At 42.9% G+C, this 17,215-nt stretch overlaps 3 protein-coding genes across 18 annotated transcripts in view; 1 reads left to right on the forward strand and 2 right to left on the reverse strand.

Annotated features, from left to right (window-relative positions):
* The window catches only part of JMJD6 (jumonji domain containing 6, arginine demethylase and lysine hydroxylase), a 93,477-nt gene extending 88,000 nt beyond the window's left edge, over positions 1 to 5,477 (reverse strand). For 5 of the 7 annotated variants that reach the window (XR_014153601.1, XR_014153602.1, XR_014153603.1 and 2 more), the window contains exons 1-3: positions 5,152 to 5,477; positions 2,181 to 2,569; positions 640 to 926 (exon numbers count right to left, since the gene is read on the reverse strand). Coding sequence is in view for 4 of the 7 variants with exons in the window: in XM_081850801.1 (XP_081706927.1) it covers positions 640 to 926; positions 2,181 to 2,569; positions 5,152 to 5,280 (805 nt within the window). In the remaining 3 variants the exon portion in view is untranslated. The remainder of the gene's footprint in view (positions 1 to 639; positions 927 to 2,180; positions 2,570 to 5,151) is intronic. The other 2 variants (XM_081850802.1, XM_081850804.1) reach the window with 2 other exon arrangements.
* A 269-nt stretch (positions 5,478 to 5,746) lies between these two features.
* METTL23 (methyltransferase 23, arginine) lies at positions 5,747 to 12,869 on the forward strand. 3 transcript variants are annotated; one of them, XM_081850920.1, is made up of 5 exons: positions 5,747 to 6,464; positions 9,284 to 9,388; positions 10,107 to 10,344; positions 12,313 to 12,397; positions 12,634 to 12,869. In XM_081850920.1, the coding sequence occupies exons 1-5, from the start codon at positions 6,459 to 6,461 to the stop codon at positions 12,815 to 12,817; spliced, it is 618 nt and encodes a 205-aa protein (XP_081707046.1). In that variant the 5' UTR covers positions 5,747 to 6,458; the 3' UTR covers positions 12,818 to 12,869. The 3 variants fall into 3 exon arrangements, with proteins under 3 accessions (XP_081707046.1, XP_081707045.1, XP_081707044.1); XM_081850919.1 differs by lacking the exon at positions 5,747 to 6,464 and adding an exon at positions 6,739 to 6,906; XM_081850918.1 differs by lacking the exon at positions 5,747 to 6,464 and adding an exon at positions 6,913 to 7,101.
* Positions 12,870 to 13,521: 652 nt separating this feature from the next.
* Positions 13,522 to 16,801, reverse strand: SRSF2 (serine and arginine rich splicing factor 2). 8 transcript variants are annotated; one of them, XR_014153630.1, is made up of 4 exons: positions 16,169 to 16,801; positions 15,489 to 15,799; positions 14,415 to 14,527; positions 13,522 to 13,951 (listed from the first exon to the last, which is right to left on the reverse strand). XR_014153630.1 is itself a non-coding variant. In XM_081850931.1 (3 exons), the coding sequence occupies exons 1-2, from the start codon at positions 16,528 to 16,530 to the stop codon at positions 15,496 to 15,498; spliced, it is 666 nt and encodes a 221-aa protein (XP_081707057.1). In that variant the 5' UTR covers positions 16,531 to 16,801; the 3' UTR covers positions 13,522 to 14,527; positions 15,489 to 15,495. The 8 variants fall into 8 exon arrangements, 3 of the variants coding, with proteins under 3 accessions (XP_081707057.1, XP_081707056.1, XP_081707055.1); XR_014153631.1 differs by adding an exon at positions 15,088 to 15,191 and having other exon boundaries at positions 13,522 to 14,527; XR_014153632.1 differs by having other exon boundaries at positions 15,088 to 15,799.
* Positions 16,802 to 17,215: the final 414 nt, after the last annotated feature.

Here is a 17,215-nt window from a genome sequence, read left to right on the forward strand (position 1 = left end):
CTCACGTCCTAGAAGGGTGCATTTAAAAGCCAAAAACCTGATCTGGTCCACAGATCACAGAACCAGTATTTGCTACTGGGTCAGCCCCAACCTGCCAGAGACCATAATACCCATGTACTTGAGTTTCTGAAATTAAAAATTGGAGACAGAAGGAGAGAGATTGTTTCCCTAAGGAAAAAATTGAAATGAGGGTCCAAGCTTCATATACCTTTTCTGGAGAGATGCAGGTTTGTACAGATGTGACAAGAGATGCAGCGCAAAAGTAATTTTAAGAAGCAAGATCAAGTGGAGTCCACTTTCGTTTTCTGCTTCCATTTCACCGTGGAAGTCTCAAAGCTGACAAATTATCTTGCCTATTGTGCCAGTTAATCTGCTTGGAACTGAAAGGGGCTTCCTCCCACTTCCTAATCTTCAAAGGTTTAGCACATCTCCATCTCGGTTGCCTTGCTAAAGTATACATTATTTCAGGATTACCTCCCATCACATTTGCTATGCATCCTTCTTGTTCAACACACACAGCCTAACATAACAGAATCTATGAAGAACTCTTACGACACTTTGTTTCGCATCTGTCCAGGCTTGGATACTGCACCAGAAGTATAACTTCACTTCAGCACAAAACTAAATAAAAGCCCTTACCTGGTACAAAGACAGTCTCTCCTGGTTTTTGCACAATTTCCAAGGGTTTGAACTCAGAAGGCCAAGTGGGAAGCTGAGTCCTTGGATATATTACTCTGAACCAAGTGATGGCTTCATCTTGTTGGTTCCCTCCTTCCTCACGAGTCACTTTGATCAACTCTCTGGGAGTGCTGGTAGGGAAGAGGCACCAGCGTTTGTATCCTTGGACTAAGGAATTCCAGGCACTGGTTCCCAAAGGGTCAATGTGGATGCCTGTACCTGATCGAGGTGGACCCATCACAAACCATCTGCACAGAGGGAAAAACCCAGCAGGGTTACAAACAACTCCGCTATTTTCCTTAACGTGTTTCTCAAAAGCAAGTGTTTTCTTTCCATTTCCAAAGCAGTCTTAGATAAGTTTGCTTTATCTTTTGTTTGTATTTGAGGAGAGATGAAAGCAAAGAGATGAAAGAACGATAAATATTACGCTGCTCTATACAAGTCAGACCATTAGTTCAGTATTGCCTAGGTTAACCAGCAGCTTTCTCCAAGCTCTCCAGAGGCCTTTCCCAGCCTGATATTCATTTAACTAGAAATTGCATTATTCCGCCTCCCATCCAAGACGAACCCTTCTTCACCCCATCTGGCTGAGTTATCCCAGAATCTGGGGAGACGTCTCCATAGAAATGTTACAAAGGCAATTAAAAGGTTGGTGGCATATAAAAAATAAATTAAAATCTATGATTATGCCAGCATAATGTGAACTGCCCGAGATCTATGGATAAAGGGCAGTGTACAAATCTAATAAATAATAATAGTAAATAGTCAAAAAAAGCCTACAGAAGGCAAGACAGAAAGCAATTTTACCCAAATGAAGAACAGAAGTTAGAATACCTTTTGAAAAATGCAGTGTAAGAGACTGGGGCATTTTAATTTTATTTTTCACATTGTATTGCAATTTGAAATTCTATGTAATGCAAATTGTAATATAACAAAATACAGTAAACGAAATAAAAGAAGCAACAAAAAATCACTTGGAAATCATGTAGCACCTAGCAGTTCTGTGGGGGGCATGTTTGGGAACCAATGATCTGTACCATAATTTTGTTACTGAAATATGTTAACATGGTACGAGTGTGAAACTGTGGAAACCCCACCCCCCAAAAAAGTAAGGAACCTGATTACCCTGAGATGTAGCTATGAAAAGTATATATAAGCATAGGAAAATGCACTGCAAAGAATGTAAGCCAAAACTGTGTAAATGATACACCAAAAGGGTGACAGTAGGAGTGAGGAGGAACATCTGGCGTTGGCATAGGAAGTACAAGGTCATTTCCGTAAAATATGGGTCTTTTATGTCTCTCCATTTCTCATTAGCGCTTCCCTATTATGTTTTTTGTTAACTTTTAGTGAAAGTTCTGAAATAAAAACAACTCTGGCGCACCTATGCTGTATATGCAGGGAAAATGGAAAATGTTGGACCCCTGATGGACTGTGCATCAGTTTAAAAATCACTGCCCTTTGCTGTTTCTATCCCGAGGCATCAAATAACCAGTTTATACCTGTAAGGTGGCCTTCTCTTCTCGCCTGCATACTTGAACAGGTCATCTGTGAAAAACTTGGGCACCCTGTAATCCTCCAAGAGTTTTCTACGCTTTGGGTGCTCTCCATAGCTGCTGTCGAATATATAGAGGGGACTGTCATCTCGCGTGGTCTCCATGTATTCAATGTAATATTTCATTTTCATCTTGACAGAGTACCCATCATTGTCCTCTCCACACTTGAATTTCTGGTTCCTGTATTTGCGTTTCAAACGCTCCAGGGTCCATTTCTCTTGAGCTGGCCATCCTGCCTGAGCATTTAAGAGGACAACCGGCTTGTAAGGCTTCTCAAAACGTTCAATAAATTCTTCCACTGACAAATGGAGTGCGTCTGCTCTTTCCACATTGTCCTGAAAGATGGATAAAGTGTTCTCAATGCAGGATAATGCACATTTAATACTGCAGAATAATAGTGACCATGTTAAGTTCCACAGAACAAGTGCAGAGCAAGCCTTATACTGAATCAACCAGTCAATAAGAAATACACATTAAGCAGTCTTTAAAATCCCACCACCCAAAAAATCTTCCTTAGTTCTACAAGGACATAGACTCATCCAGGCAACCAACAGGCAGTAGATTTTATTCTGAATGCATCTGAATAATAGCACTATGTGATCCACACTTTTAAAAATATGTTTTTAAATGGCCAGATAATCTGATATGCTTAATTAAATACAAGAGGTTCTAGTCCTTAACTGGCACCCTCAAGGAAAAACATTGTGTATGGCAATAATTATTTTAATATAATTTCTATAACACTTTAACAGTGCAACCATATATATGTCGAGTCAAATGGAAGCCCCGTTGATTTCAGCAGGACTTACTCTCAGATAAACAAATACCGGAGGGCAGCCTCAGTGTACAAAGGAATTTAAAATATAGCAATAAAACTGACAATTACAGATCCCCCTTTAGATAGGGAAGCTTCAAAACACATAAATTTTGTTCTACACTGAAAACATGCAGTTCTAAATGATTCTGTTCTTATTCCTCATTAAAATGAGGCACAGCACTAACAATATCCCAATTGTTCAAAAGTATACCTGAATCATCACCATGAAGCAATGAGTGAAATCAGAGGGATAGAGAAAACATTGCAACTTATTCCAAAGGCACCCAAGATTCTTGCTACAGCTAAAAGTTCTCTGTACAAATAGTGAAGTACTTGAATGGAAATTTCCATTCCTCTTCATGCCTAAATTGCTATGCATTAAGATAAGATATTACTTTGTACAAGTAACACATCAACAGATTCCCCTCCTACATTTATGTCACACCATAAAGATTCCAAAGTTTCAAGATAACCAAGTTATGTCAAACAGTCAGATCTGTAAACAACTGCAACATATGAAGCCTGATAATATGGAGAGTTGCTCAGAAGCCCCACCAAGTTCAATGTGCGGAGGATTGCACATTAAGAGTAATTTTATGGTCCATAATATTCTTGGAAACAGACTATTTTTGGTGTGCTTATGATTTGAATTTTAAAAGGTTGCTTTCCACTCCGAGAATAGAGTTACAGATACAAAAAACAGAACGAGACAAGAAGCATTAGATTCATGTTTCCTCGATAACTACCCACTGTAAAGATGACACAGGATTCTATGTTACATAAGGAAACTTGTCACCATGAGCCTTTGAAAATTGTTTCCTTATTCAGTGTTAGAAACTCAGATATATACACTAGGAGGCAAATGTCTTCGTAAACCAGGATTACAGTCATCCAAACAGAATGTCTAGATGCCATTTCTGTGCCAGACAACTCAAAAGTTCTATTTTTCAGTAAGACTTTTTGATTCTTAAAATTCATTCTAATTGCGCAGATAAAATATAATGGAAAAAATTCAACTGGATGTGTTGCTAGTGTATGAAGACAGTCAAGATCCAAGGATCCCCAGGCTTCCACCTCCAGATGGCAGAGATGTCAGGTGCCATCCTGGCACCTGGGCATCTTCACTTGGTCACAACTGCTCTTGGGACCTGACGAATTTAGAATGCTGTATATAACAAGTTCTACTTTGTGTCACTTCCCCTCCAAGACTATTGAGACAAGATTTATACAATTTCTTGAGAATACGGATGTTCTTAAGTTAACAACCGATTTATTTCCCAGATCTCCAGCAACAAGTGTTGTACCACTTTTCACAGCATACACTCATAAACTCACTCTCTCTGGGTCATTGTACCATATAAAATAAAGAACCATGGATGGCAAGACAGTGCCAAACCGCTTTCTGCTCCCAGGGTGTGCTTTGAAGGCACATAGCTGAAGCTATGGAGGTGTTCAGTCTGACACCGCCTGGCAACCACTTATATGCCACCTTAGGTTCCATGGTAGGAGAAAGCAGGACAAAAATGGAAGAAAATATGGAAAGAGCAGCTACTTATGCTCTTGCAAAGTACTTTTTTTAAAATGCCAGTGGGAAAAACCTCAAATCTGCAGCAACAGTTGCACTGACGAGACTAAAGCCTTATCCCCATTTACGTGAAAGTAGACCCCACTGAACAACGTACAGTAGCTTGCTTCTGAGCTGACATCTATCAGCTTGCAGCACAGAGTTAAGTGAAGCATGCAAGTGCATACAAGTAGCCTCTGGTGATCGCGGGTTCCAGTCCAGGAAAGTTCACACCACAATACACCTTAGTCTTCAAGGGATCACAAGACTTCTGCTTTCCCCATACCTGTATACATATACACTCCCTATGTGGTTTTATGATGAATCAGAAGGAAAACGGGCACGCGTTCACGGGGTGGCTGCTGTGGGTTAAGCCCCTTTGCCCCTAGGAAGGACTGGCACCTGCCTAACCTTGCCCGGTTTCACGCAGGATCCGGCCTTGAGCCTCTCCCCGACTCCCTGCGCCGCACAGCCCTCCTCCCCCTCCCCGCCCCGCCATTTTCCTGCCCCTTTTCACCTCCCCGCGCCCGCTTCACCTTGCAGGCTGCGGGGCTAAGCGGGAAGCTCTCGCAGTAGTTGTGCCGGGTCCAGTCGAGGGAGTCCTTGAGCTCCGGCCGGGCGCTCCGCTTCGCCTCGCGGATGCGCTTCTTGCTCTTGTGGTTCATGCTCCCGCTGCCGGCGCCTTCGCCGCCGCCGTCTCCTCCTCCTCCTTCGGCCGCCGTCTCTTCAGGCTACGGATCCGCCGCGGAGACACCCCGCCCGAAGGAGCAGCGCCCCGCAGCTTCCAGAAACCTCACGCCCGCGCCTCCTCGCTCCGCCGCCAAACGCCGCTGCCTCCTCAGCCTTCTCAGCCTCGCTCCAGGCATCGCTCCTTCCCATTGGCCGGCGCTTCTCGGCCCTCCCTCGCGCAGGCAGCGCCGATTGGATGACTCTGGCAGCGGAAAGAGGGCGCCGAGAGGGAAGGATTGGAGGAGGCGGAGGAAGCGGCGCCGCCTCCGCCGCCATCTTGAGAAATCAATCGCCCACCTTTCAAGGGGCTGCGTCGCCGCAGTGAAATGTGCAAAAGTTGTGGCAGGCTCTTGCCGTTGTTGTTATTTTTATTATTTAAAAAAAAACAACCACAAAAAGCGGGAACTGCACTGCCGTTTAGGGAGGAATGGTGCATAAGATGTGGCTGGCTGGCGTGGGTCAGAAAGCCCATTCCCTATGTCAGTCTGGATTGTAAGAGAGGAGAGGCTGAAAGAAGAGAAACAACCACACAGGCATGTGGCACCATGAAAACCTAATCCTAACGCATAAGGTTTCGTGGACTCGAGATTCCTCAGATGCACCGTGAAGCAGCCTTGAAGTCACGAAAGCTTTTGCCCCAATGCATGTGTTCATAAGGGGACACACACAACCCTTTGGGTGGTATTCAACTCAGGGTAGACCCACTGAAATGCAAGAACAATTTAATTTCAAGTTAATTTCAATAGGTGTACTCTGAGTAGAACTTCGTTGAATCCCACCCTTCGTTTTTGCTACACGACAGTTACCCCTTCCAGGAAAGAAAGAGACGCACTAAAGGCTGCAACCATCGCTCGAGGAGATGGTTAAACAATGCATGTTGAATCATACTTAAAGTCAGTGGCTCAGTCCCAGCAAGTGTGCAAACGATTGCAGCAATTTATGGACAAAGCATGCTGGATATGCTCCGTCAGTGGAAGGTGCTTTATATTTCTTGGAAACAACATGTGGCATTCCTTATTTGCTAACAACCCATAGACATTGCCGGACTCTGCGCAGGGATGAGGACCGCGTCGCAACGTGGGTGTGATCACAGGTGCCTGATATCGTGCATCGGATGGAAGTAGGTCCCACAGAAGTTCTTTAGAAAGAACCAAGAACTAAAAACTTCCATGCATCTAAGTGGGCTCTGATCCACGAAAGCTCCTGGCCATTATCAGTCAGCTGCTCTTCGCTGTGTGTTGGTTCAGGTGTTCTGTCCCCGCAGTTCACCTCATTAGATTTTTATTTTATTTTATTAACTCTGGAGTAGTAATGCATTCATTGAACCAACAGGGGTACTCCAGGGGAACGCCTGAGAAGCACATCCTGCCGAACCATGAAGACTGAGTAAAACAAAAATTAAAAGGCGAGAGACCTCTGCTGCAGCACAAACTCCATCAACCCGCCTGCTGCTTTTCCTAATCCCACCCTCCTCGTAACTGGCTGCGATAGGGTGCTTGGCCGGAAGACGCCTTTAACGTTCTTGACTGCGAATGGTCCACTTAGACATCAGTCGAAAGCGAGTAAGATACAGCCAAAGCTCAGGAAGCACTGCATGGTTGTCTGTCTATGTACCGGGAGCTTTCTTTCTTGCGGGGAAAGGGGTTCCCATGTGCGAGCCGGAATGCAAATTCAGTGTGAGGGAGTACAGGTTTGCAGGAGAGCATCAGGAGGAGGAGGAAGAAGAAAGAGATCAGCTAGTGGTGCTTATTCCTGAGGTGCTGATCCATTATCATTTTTTAAATGCGTATTTGCAGGAAGCAGAATTTGGAACTGCGCAATTTAAAGCAGAAGAAATATGGGACAGGGGATACATATATAGAAATATATGTATCAAATGGGTCTGCATTTACTAGTAAATTGCACACGAATCATTTGGTGTTGCTTGCCACTTAGAGACATTTTCATGAAAGCCGCTTAATTTATTTTGATAGGCAAAATCACCTAAGTTGTTTAGATGTTAACTCCTAGGAGAAAACTAAGAGCAATTTTATAGGATTTTAAAAATATTATTTTGGGATAAGCTTCGTTTTAAAATAAAACGAATTGTGAAGATGAAAAGGTAGCCTTGTTATTTTAGTCCCACCCTGCAAAGGTTTTCTGTTGCAAAAGAAAAGTAATGCTTTTTTTCAAATCTGTTGACGAGGTAACAATGACAACATTTCATCTTAGTTCAGGACTATTTAAATTTCAAGTATTGATCTGAAAGTGGAAACCACTTAGGTTGCAATCTTGTGCCCACTTAAAGGTAAAGGTAAAGGTACCCCTGCCCGTACGGGCCAGTCGTGTCCGACTCTGGGGTTGCGCGCCCATCTCGCTTAAGAGGCTGTCCGAAGACACTTCCGGGTCACGTGGCCAGCGTGACAAGCTGCATCTGGCGAGCCAGCGCAGCACACGGAAACACCGTTTACCTTCCCGCTAGTAAGCGGTCCCTATTTATCTACTTGCACCTGGGGGTGCTTTCGAACTGCTAGGTTGGCAGGCGCTGGGACCGAGCAACGGGAGCGCACCCCGCCGCGGGGATTCGAACCACCGACCTCACGATCGGCAAGTCCTAGTCGCTGAGGTTTTACCCACAGCGCCACCCGCGTCCCTTGTGCCCACTTACATGGGCATAAATCCCATTGAACTAAATGGATTATTCTTCTGAGTAGAGATGTACAAGACTGCACTGTTAGTCCATTATGCTGATTTTTTCCCTTAGCATTCACCAGCAGCTGGAAATCTGATGGCTCTTCCATAATGCTCCTGTGATCCATTGGCACAATTTGTTCCATTATTTGTGAATCACTGGAGTAAGGTACAGGTGATCATTTTGTAGGACAAATCAATGAATTCAGGAATTTTTTTCCATCTCTTTTGTATCTCAAGCTTCTATTTGCTCTGCAGATCTTTGCCACTTCTACTCTCTCACAACTAAAAAATCACAGCATATCTGCACTGTCTCGACCATTTGCACATGTTTAATGTATGGTTCATGCCTCAGTGATGTGCCAGACTGGGTCAAAACTTCAGCAGTTTGCATTTATGTTTTTAAAAATACTGTAGTAGGAAGAGTATGTGTGTTTGTGTATTTGTCCTTTATGCACAAGTGCTTTATAGGTAATTTGACTTCTTATCTATATGTGTTAATTTAGCAAATACAACGTATGGTTGACAAATGCTTCCATAACACATCTTTTCTTTTTTTGACATTGGCTATAACCAGTGCTTTCTTTCTGGGGGGACGCATACCCCTAAATATTTTGTGAATCTTTGTGCTTTTGTCTATTTACTGTACTGTATTTATTTCCTCCGATTTAAACTATAAAATGGTGATTTTCTTGGGTCAAAATGAGAGTGTCCCTAAACAATTTTTTAGAAAAAAAAGCACTGACTATAACTATGATAAAGTTACAAGAGTTCACGTTACTGGTGGAATAATAGTGGCAACACTGACATTCTTTAAAATGTGCAAATGTTCAATGCTGCTGCTAGCACTTTAGATTACATAGACTCTAATAAATCCTGGAGTCATTACACATGGTAGCATGGTAGTGTTGCTTGGCCATCTAAATAAAAGTTAACGGTCTCAGTTGTTGTGTTACATATGTGGTTATATTGGTTATGCTGGCAACCAGCAACCATCATTTTGCTTCACTGAATTTCACTGGCACTGTTTAGCTGATCAATGACAGCAACTCCTTTTATGGACACCCAGCAGGAAAAAACAATTGTCTTCTGCAAAACAAACATGATTCCCCCTTGACGTATTACACAATTGCAACTGCAGCTCTCTGTCAGTATGTGGTTTCTCATGAAAAATCCCATTACAAAAAGGAAAACTGATGAAAACTTAAAATGCACTTGTATCATGTTTCTGGATCAACGATGTTTCACAGCAAGATGTCCTTTTTTCAGGTCCTTGATCCCCAATATGGCATGTACGTTTGGCCCTGTGCAGTGGTTCTGGCCCAATATGTGTGGTTTCATAGAAGACTAGTCTGCGGCAAGAGAATTTTGGAGGTAAATCATCGTAATCATTTTATTATCATCTTCATTATAAAATTTACCCGCCCTTTGCCAGCAGGTCTCAGTGTGGGTTACAATTAAAAAGTGAAAACAGATTAGTCACAGGAATAGGGTAGGCCCTGAAAACACACATCGAAATGCAACGCCTTGGATTATAGGTTTATAGTATGAAATTATAATTTTAAAATAAAGTAAAACTATGTTTTTAAAACATGGGTGTGACCCTTCAGATGTTATCTAGCTTTCTGCAACAGAGAGGGCTTTGACAGGATCAACTCTATCCACTGGAAAATCCTCTATAGTATTCAGGAATCCCTAGTTCCATAAATCTCTGGGACATGGACCATATCAATCGGGTAGCAGACCATGCAACTATTATACCTACTTCCCCATTCAAGCTTTCCTGCTAAAAAAACTGCAACAAGCAAATATAGACCAGACCACAACTGTTGACACAGTTCATTTCTGAAGGAAACACTTAATCAAAGATTAAATTACTGCTTTCTAGAATGGTTCTAAGTAGAAAAAGACCTTAGAAATTGGATTGTGCAATGAAACAGAGGCTTCTAGTGAGTAAACTGCTGGTATGTTTTCATTTGTGTCATTTAGCAGTTAACGATGATCATGAAGAAAAAACATACCCACGCTTGTACTAAAGTTCTGAACTCGTTACACATGTATTTGGTGTTAAAAATAAGTTTTTACTGTTTAGATTGGAGCAGGTGTGAGTCTTCCTGGGATAGTGGCAGCAAAATGCGGAGCAGAAATTATATTGTCAGATAACGCAGAATCCCCTCAGTGTTTGGACAACTGTCGAAGAAGCTGCCAGATGAATAACCTCTCAGGAGTATATGTCATAGGACTCACCTGGGGTCATGTATCACCCAGTCTATTGGCCTTACCTCCAGTGGACATTATTTTGGCATCTGACGTTTTTTTCGAACCAGAAGGTAACTCTAAAGTTTTATCTACTGCTGTGCATGTTCTGAGCATCCGTGTGAAGATAGCAAAGCATAGAAATTGATACCAAATTAAATTGGTGTGAATGGTGGCTACAAAAACCTGAGTAGTTCCTCAGCTCTCCTTGGCCACTCCTGTCTGCCATGTGTTATCCAAATTGGTGAAGAAAGTATTATTCCCCTTGATTTTTATATATATATATATATAGAGAGAGAGAGAGAGAGGGGAAATTAAAAGGAATAAAAAAGGATATTCCTTCCTGCTTAAAGGTCCAGGTGTCATTCTTAGAATATTTGCGAATTAAGTATTTGACATGAACTTTGACTTGGTCTCCAATATATTGAAATTCCTAAAACTATCATCAAAACACCAAGTGTGGGAGCTCTGCAATGACAGAAATGGTAAATCATTGATTTGAGGCACTGCAAGAGTATACTAGGATAGAGCAACTTTGAAAGTTAATGGGAGTTTTTCTTAAATTACTGACTCATGGAAATCTAGCAAAGTAGCAAATATTTGCTTTTCGTTTATATATCAGACTAAGTATCATTGGTCAATTATATGTAAATGAATTCATTTTCGTATATTCCAGTCTTCCTTCCAACAAGAGCAGACTGGCCAACATGTCCACAAAAAATAAAATATGAAGCTGTTCTGGACCATTACTCAACTTGGTCAGCATTTTCTATTGCTAAAGGTCTATGTGAAAAAAACTTGGTCCTACACTTTTTTTTGGATGTAGTTTTGATGAGGGCCAGATTCTTAAGCAGGCTAAGAATGCCATGACTTGGGGGCCACTATTTTCATAATGCTGTGATGGTTTTAAAAATACAGGTATTGAACAGCAACAAAAATCCCTTCAAGCTGGAAGCACGTCAGAAATGAAAACTGTAGCTACAAAAATATTTTGCAACTTGTAGAAAAGAAAGTCCATCTAGACTGTTAGCAAAGAAGTAAAAACAAAGTTTGAGAACCACTAGTCTATAGGGCTGGAGAACCTGTGGTTCAGTTCTGTGAGGATTTGTATAACGTAGTGAACTTTTCAAACTCTTCTCGTTACCCAAGGTATTTTAATGAAGCCAAATCCCAGCACACCTGTCTGTGAAGTGTCTACTCCACCATCAAGCCATGGCTTGATGAACTATAATATGAATTATAATAGTGACTGGGCACCTGACACAAATAGGACAGCAACACACCTTCCTCACTCTTTTATGTGTTTGTAATCATTTAATTTTTACAATCTTAGGAGCTGCAAATAACCATTATCATGGCAGTATGGGAACATACACTGTGGCCTTTTATTGGCATGTGGCAGATAGGCAGAATATTCCACCTGCGCTTTCTTCAAAAAATTAGTCCAGACCAGTGAAGGCTATGTAAAGCTACCTGATCTCTCCCCCCCCCCCCCCGTGTGTGAACAGTGTACAGTAATATTCTTCTGCACTTGTCACATGGGAAGTTTCTTTTGAAATGGGAATCAGATACAATGGTTGTACTTTTATTCAGCTGGATAAATAATATAGTTGCAAGGGTGTGGAACCTTTGGTTCCCCAACTCCCATTAGCCCAAGCCAGCATAGCCATGGGCCAAGGATGCGGTTGGCAGTCTCATTCACTACCCATTCTGTAGAAACTTGGGTCAAGATCTGAAAAACAGACAGAACTTATGTGCAAAACTGGATGAAAGCCCCACACACTCTAAAAGAACAAAGCCTATATGAAGAGGCTTTTTAGAATAGATGTTACTACAACTTATACTTCTGATTAACAGTATTTATGCCATTGTACAGCAAAATACAGTGCAAATAATTTACAGACTTCTACACATTTATATCCCTTCTCCAACATGGAATAAATGGCAGCTTAGGTTTTTAAAGACCAAAGTAAAAAAGGCACAAAAGTAAAATGCCACCACTTTACAGTATTATTGCATTAAATACTTTCGTTATTTCACAGACTTTGAAGATGTTATAAGTACAGTGCACTACCTAATGGAAAAAAATCCGCATGCTCAGTTCTGGACCACACATCAAATCAGAAGGTATGCTGTATTTGTATTGGTATTTTGTTTCAAGCATTTTCACAGGGCATACTGATGGACCCTGGTCTAAAATGTGCACACTATTAGTTTATTACCATTTTTGTATTTTTACAAGGTGTTCTGTGACTTGTTACCTTGAAGTGTTACTGAGGAGCCAGTTTTAAAATACGTTGGCGATTACACAAGCCTAGGTATTGAATGATAAAGATTCAAGTGCTGACTGGTGTTTCTTTCAGTGCTGACTGGACTATTGAAGGACTGCTTCACAAATGGGAAATGGAAAGCATCTGTGTGCCCTTGCAATCCTTTGAGGCCAACAAGGAACAACTGGCAGGCTCTACTCTTCCGGGGAGACATACTATTGAAATGCTGATCCTCACAACAAATAAAGCAACCAAGTCAGATCCTGTTACTGTTTAAAAGAGAGGTTTGCTTTGATGTGTTTTAAAATAAAAGTTATTTACCTCGAACACATTTGGGTTGGATATACTAGCAAGCTGTACATTCAGCCAGTTTACAATAGATGCTGTTCAAACAGGCATGGCCAAACGTGGCCCTCTAGATGTTTTGGGACTACCATTCCCATCATCCCTGACCACTTGTCCTGTTAGCTAGGGATGATGCGAGTTGTAGTCCCAAAACATCTGGAGGGCCAAGTAAATGGAGTTATGTGGCACCATGAGTTGGTGCTTTTCCTTGCATTTCAAGGGATCCCCCTAGTCTTTTTCCCCCCGACATTAAGCAGTGAAGTAGCAGTTGCCCCCAACATAGCTGTCAATGTACACAGCATGTTTATTAAAAGTTTTAGTGCAGCCATTCTCACATTAAGATAGCATATTCTGCTTAGTCAGGTTAGTTTCCTACTTCATGTATCCACTACCCAGAAAACACCTCCAATGACTTATGTGCAATATTCCCATCTGCGTGCTCTACTATATAGTGTGTACTGTAGAGGTACATTATTGACACCTATCCTGCAAATCTGGAACAATTCATACAAATTTCAAAGGAAAAGTACTCCAAATGTGATTTGTTATATATAAATGAAGGTTAATACACATTAGCTACTGTTCTGAAATAGGACGACAGATTTTAACATACAAAGCAGAGTCAGGATATAAGAGTTCAAAAAACTGAACACCAAGTAAGTGTTTTATTAAACTACAGACACAGTGGTTATAGTATAGAATGTTGTAAGAGATACTCCATATCAGAACTTACAGAGGAATGAATCAAATGCTTTTAACATTACATTTGTTTATATCCAAGTTCACATATGTAGATGGTCTAATTTACCATTCTGGAAAAAAATAAGGTGTGTTTACCACCAGCTAGATGTGCTCACTGTATGCTCCGTTATTTTTATGCAAGGCCCGGGTGACTGGAAGTGCAGTTGTCAGGCAATTATAATTAACTGGACAGCCATTTGTTTCTGCACGACAAGGCATCGTTACAGGAGCAATCAGGAGAAAACAGGAAACAGCCAAGCACTCTGCACTGCAACACGCCACCTTAACAGCTAACCAGCATTACTCAACTGCTACACAACTGCGCCTAGTGCACAAAAATACATAAGAGAAGAGATTAGAATTTTGTCTGATAAAAACAAATTGTTCAAAATAATTGTCAGCTGTAAAGTTTAACGTTTGACTTGTAGATACTATTTCAACGAAGTATTTGCAAATGCATTTGAATTAAAAATTTCAGAATTTGAGACTAAAGGCAAAAATTGAGCATGTGGACAGCATTAAGCTATTCAGCATATCACAGCTGCATAGATCTTTAATAAACTTGAGGAAGCAAGTTAGTTATCACTTTTATTTGCAAAATCAGCACTACATGAACAAAAATGAAAATTTTACCTCACATATCCAAGCCAATAATGAAATCTGTAGTCGTTCACTTCACTAAATTACAAGAAATTTGAATAATAGCAACAAAATGGCACATAAATGTAAAGTCTGCCATTTGAGGCTCAAAAGTAAAGTAAAAGTTAGACAAAGTGTTACAAAATAACCTTTTCAACAGCTGGTTGGTTGTGCCGGGATCTCTCCAATGGACTGGCAATTCTAATGATCGTACTTCCTCCAAGGCTTCCTTTATGTAGGTTTCTCATGTTTTTGACGTTATCTAGGTTTGAAAAAGGTATAGTTCAGCAAGGTACCCCTTTGTATGTCCTCCATATTTTATGGATGCTCTCAGAGTCCTAGTAATACTGGCCTTGTCTCACTGTTTTAGAAATGTGCAATGCCCACCTCCCACCATGATACTGGATACTAATGTAGACAGCATGAGAATTTTTTGATACTGTTGAATCTCCATTATTGATGTTACATAGTATCTTAAGATCGAACTACCCTTAACCTGAATCCAGCCCAATTCACATTAGGCATTAGTTCTTATTCAAAACCTTGAAGAATCATTATAAAGTTGTGTAACTTAACAATTCTAGGCCCACTTCCGTTGAAAAAACAGGACCAAACAATTTGAGGGAGGTTAAAGACACACTATCCATTTTCCCCACCCTACATATCCTTAGAAGCCCACAATCGTACTTTAGATAACTGATTTCCATTAGCTCTTGCAATTCACCTTCCACTTTTAAAAATATTGGATGCCGTTCAGCATTGTAAACACAGGACTGATTGGTCATTAACAGGATAGTGTATCTTTAACATTTAAAGACAAACCTGCTCCAATACACGCCCACAGAAACTGGTCCCTGGAGGATCAGCCAAATCAGTTAAAATCTGCAATACTGGCCAATATTCTTTAAGCAAACAGGAGACCGCAGCTTTAAAGGGGAAAATGCAGATGTTGGGTAAGAACAGTAAGAAATAGTCATTTCAGAAATAGGTTGCGTCTCAAACAATAGATATTAAAAAGCAAGCTATTAATTGCAACAAAACACAAATATAGTCTCTGTAAAAAATTGCATTTTATTTTATTAGCCATAAGCTAAAATGCCCTCCTCAGAAACGAACATGCCCCATTAGGATTTACTTACGCTAGAATCCTGTCTCAAGAACCCAATACCCACTAGAGTGCTATAATACAGCATGCAAATACAGTAGGCCGCCAGACACGTTACCATATTCTTAAGATGACACAGCTCCTTCTTCTTCGGGAGACTTAGGAGGGCTCTTAGAACGGGACCTCGACTTCGATTCCCTCTTTGAAACAGGCGGGGGGCTTCTTGATCTGGACCTGGACCTCGATCGGGAGCGAGATCTGGAGGCAGAAGAGGACTTGGACTTCGATCTCCTGGCAGACCTGGACTTGGAAGTGGAACGAGACCGGGATCGTGTGCGGGATCTGGACTTGGAGCGGCTGTAGCGCGATCTGCTTCGGGACCTGGAGCGGCTCCTGCTTCGGGACCGGCTGCGACGACGTCTTCTAGGACTGCGGAGAGCGGGCGGGTTAGAGGAAGGATTGAGAAGGGAGAAAAAAGGGCGGATTGAATAACGGATAGAAACTCACAATGCTATTTCCCGGCCAGATCTCGTTTATGACGCCTAAAGGGGAAAACTCCGCGCCGCCCATTCGATCCCTCGCCCTCGGGGATCACGTGGCCCAGCTCTTTTCCCGCCGACCTGAGCCAAAGCGATCCGCAAAGAACACAGGCCTTTCGTTTGCCCCCTCAAGTGACTCGCAACAATCACTCCCTTTACCTTCACACGCCAAAAATCCCACTTTCCATACACCCCTCCACCCGCCCAGCCTTGGCCTCCGAAGCAGCCGCGGGTCCTTCTCTCCCCCCCCCCACCTCACCTCCTGCTCCGACGTCCGTAGCCTCCGCTGCCGTACCGGCGCGGAGGGGGCCCCCGGCGGCTGTGGTGGGAATCGGGCGGCCGCCCGTAGCGGGCCATCTGGACGCGCAGTTCCCGCCCGTCGAGCACGGCCCCATCCATAGCGTCCATGGCGTCCTCCGCGTCGCGCTTGTCGTGGAAGCGCACGAAGGCGAAGCCGCGGCTCTCTTTGGTGTAGCGGTCGCGGGGGATGTAGACGTCCCCGACGCGGCCGTACTTCTCGAAGACGCGCCGCAGCGTGTCCGGGGAGGTGCGGTAAGTCAGGTTGTCTACCTTCAGCGAGGTCATGCCTTCCACGTCCGGCGGCGGCCGCCCGTAACTCATAGCAGCGGGAGGGGAAAGGGGGGAAGGGAAGGGAGGAGGGGTGACGCCGGAGAAGCGGAGCGGTGACGGGGGGGGGGGAGAAGAAGGCGCGTGACGAGAGGGCTGGGAGTGAGGAGTAGCGGCCGAAGGCCTCTTCCGTTGGGGCTGCAGGTGTCGGGACCTGCGGTCGTGTCTCAAGCGCGCGGACAGGGCCTCATTCGCTCACCACCATCTCCGCGCAGCCACGAGCAAATGAGCGAGGTGCCGCCCTTCCCCGAGCACTTAAGCGCCACAAAATGGCCGCCTGTGACCCGGAAGCAAACCGCGAGACTACCACCCCCCTACTCCCAGAGCTGGGCCGATTCGAATTAAAAATCCGTTTTCGTTTTCCCAACCGAAAAAGTCATGGAAACGCGCTGGCGGCGCAACTGGGCCGTCAAGGGAGATACTGTAAACTTTATTACAGGGTTTTGGACGCTCAGGCGCCGTTAGGTTTGAAACCCCGGAAGAGATTACACAAACACACGTATTATACATAAATGTCTGTTCCTGAGGACTATGCAATGTTTTTAAATTTGATGAATCAAATATGAAAACATGTTCTTTAAGATTCTGTTTATTACAAGTTGCGCGGGTTTATTTCTTTTTAAGCGTTCAAATAGCGCTTGTCGAAAAAGAGGAAGTATTGGATTCAAAATGGCGGCGA

Source organism: Podarcis erhardii (genome assembly GCF_964252035.2).
Source record: "Podarcis erhardii genome assembly, chromosome: 2".
Taxonomy (NCBI): Eukaryota; Metazoa; Chordata; class Lepidosauria; order Squamata; family Lacertidae; genus Podarcis; species Podarcis erhardii.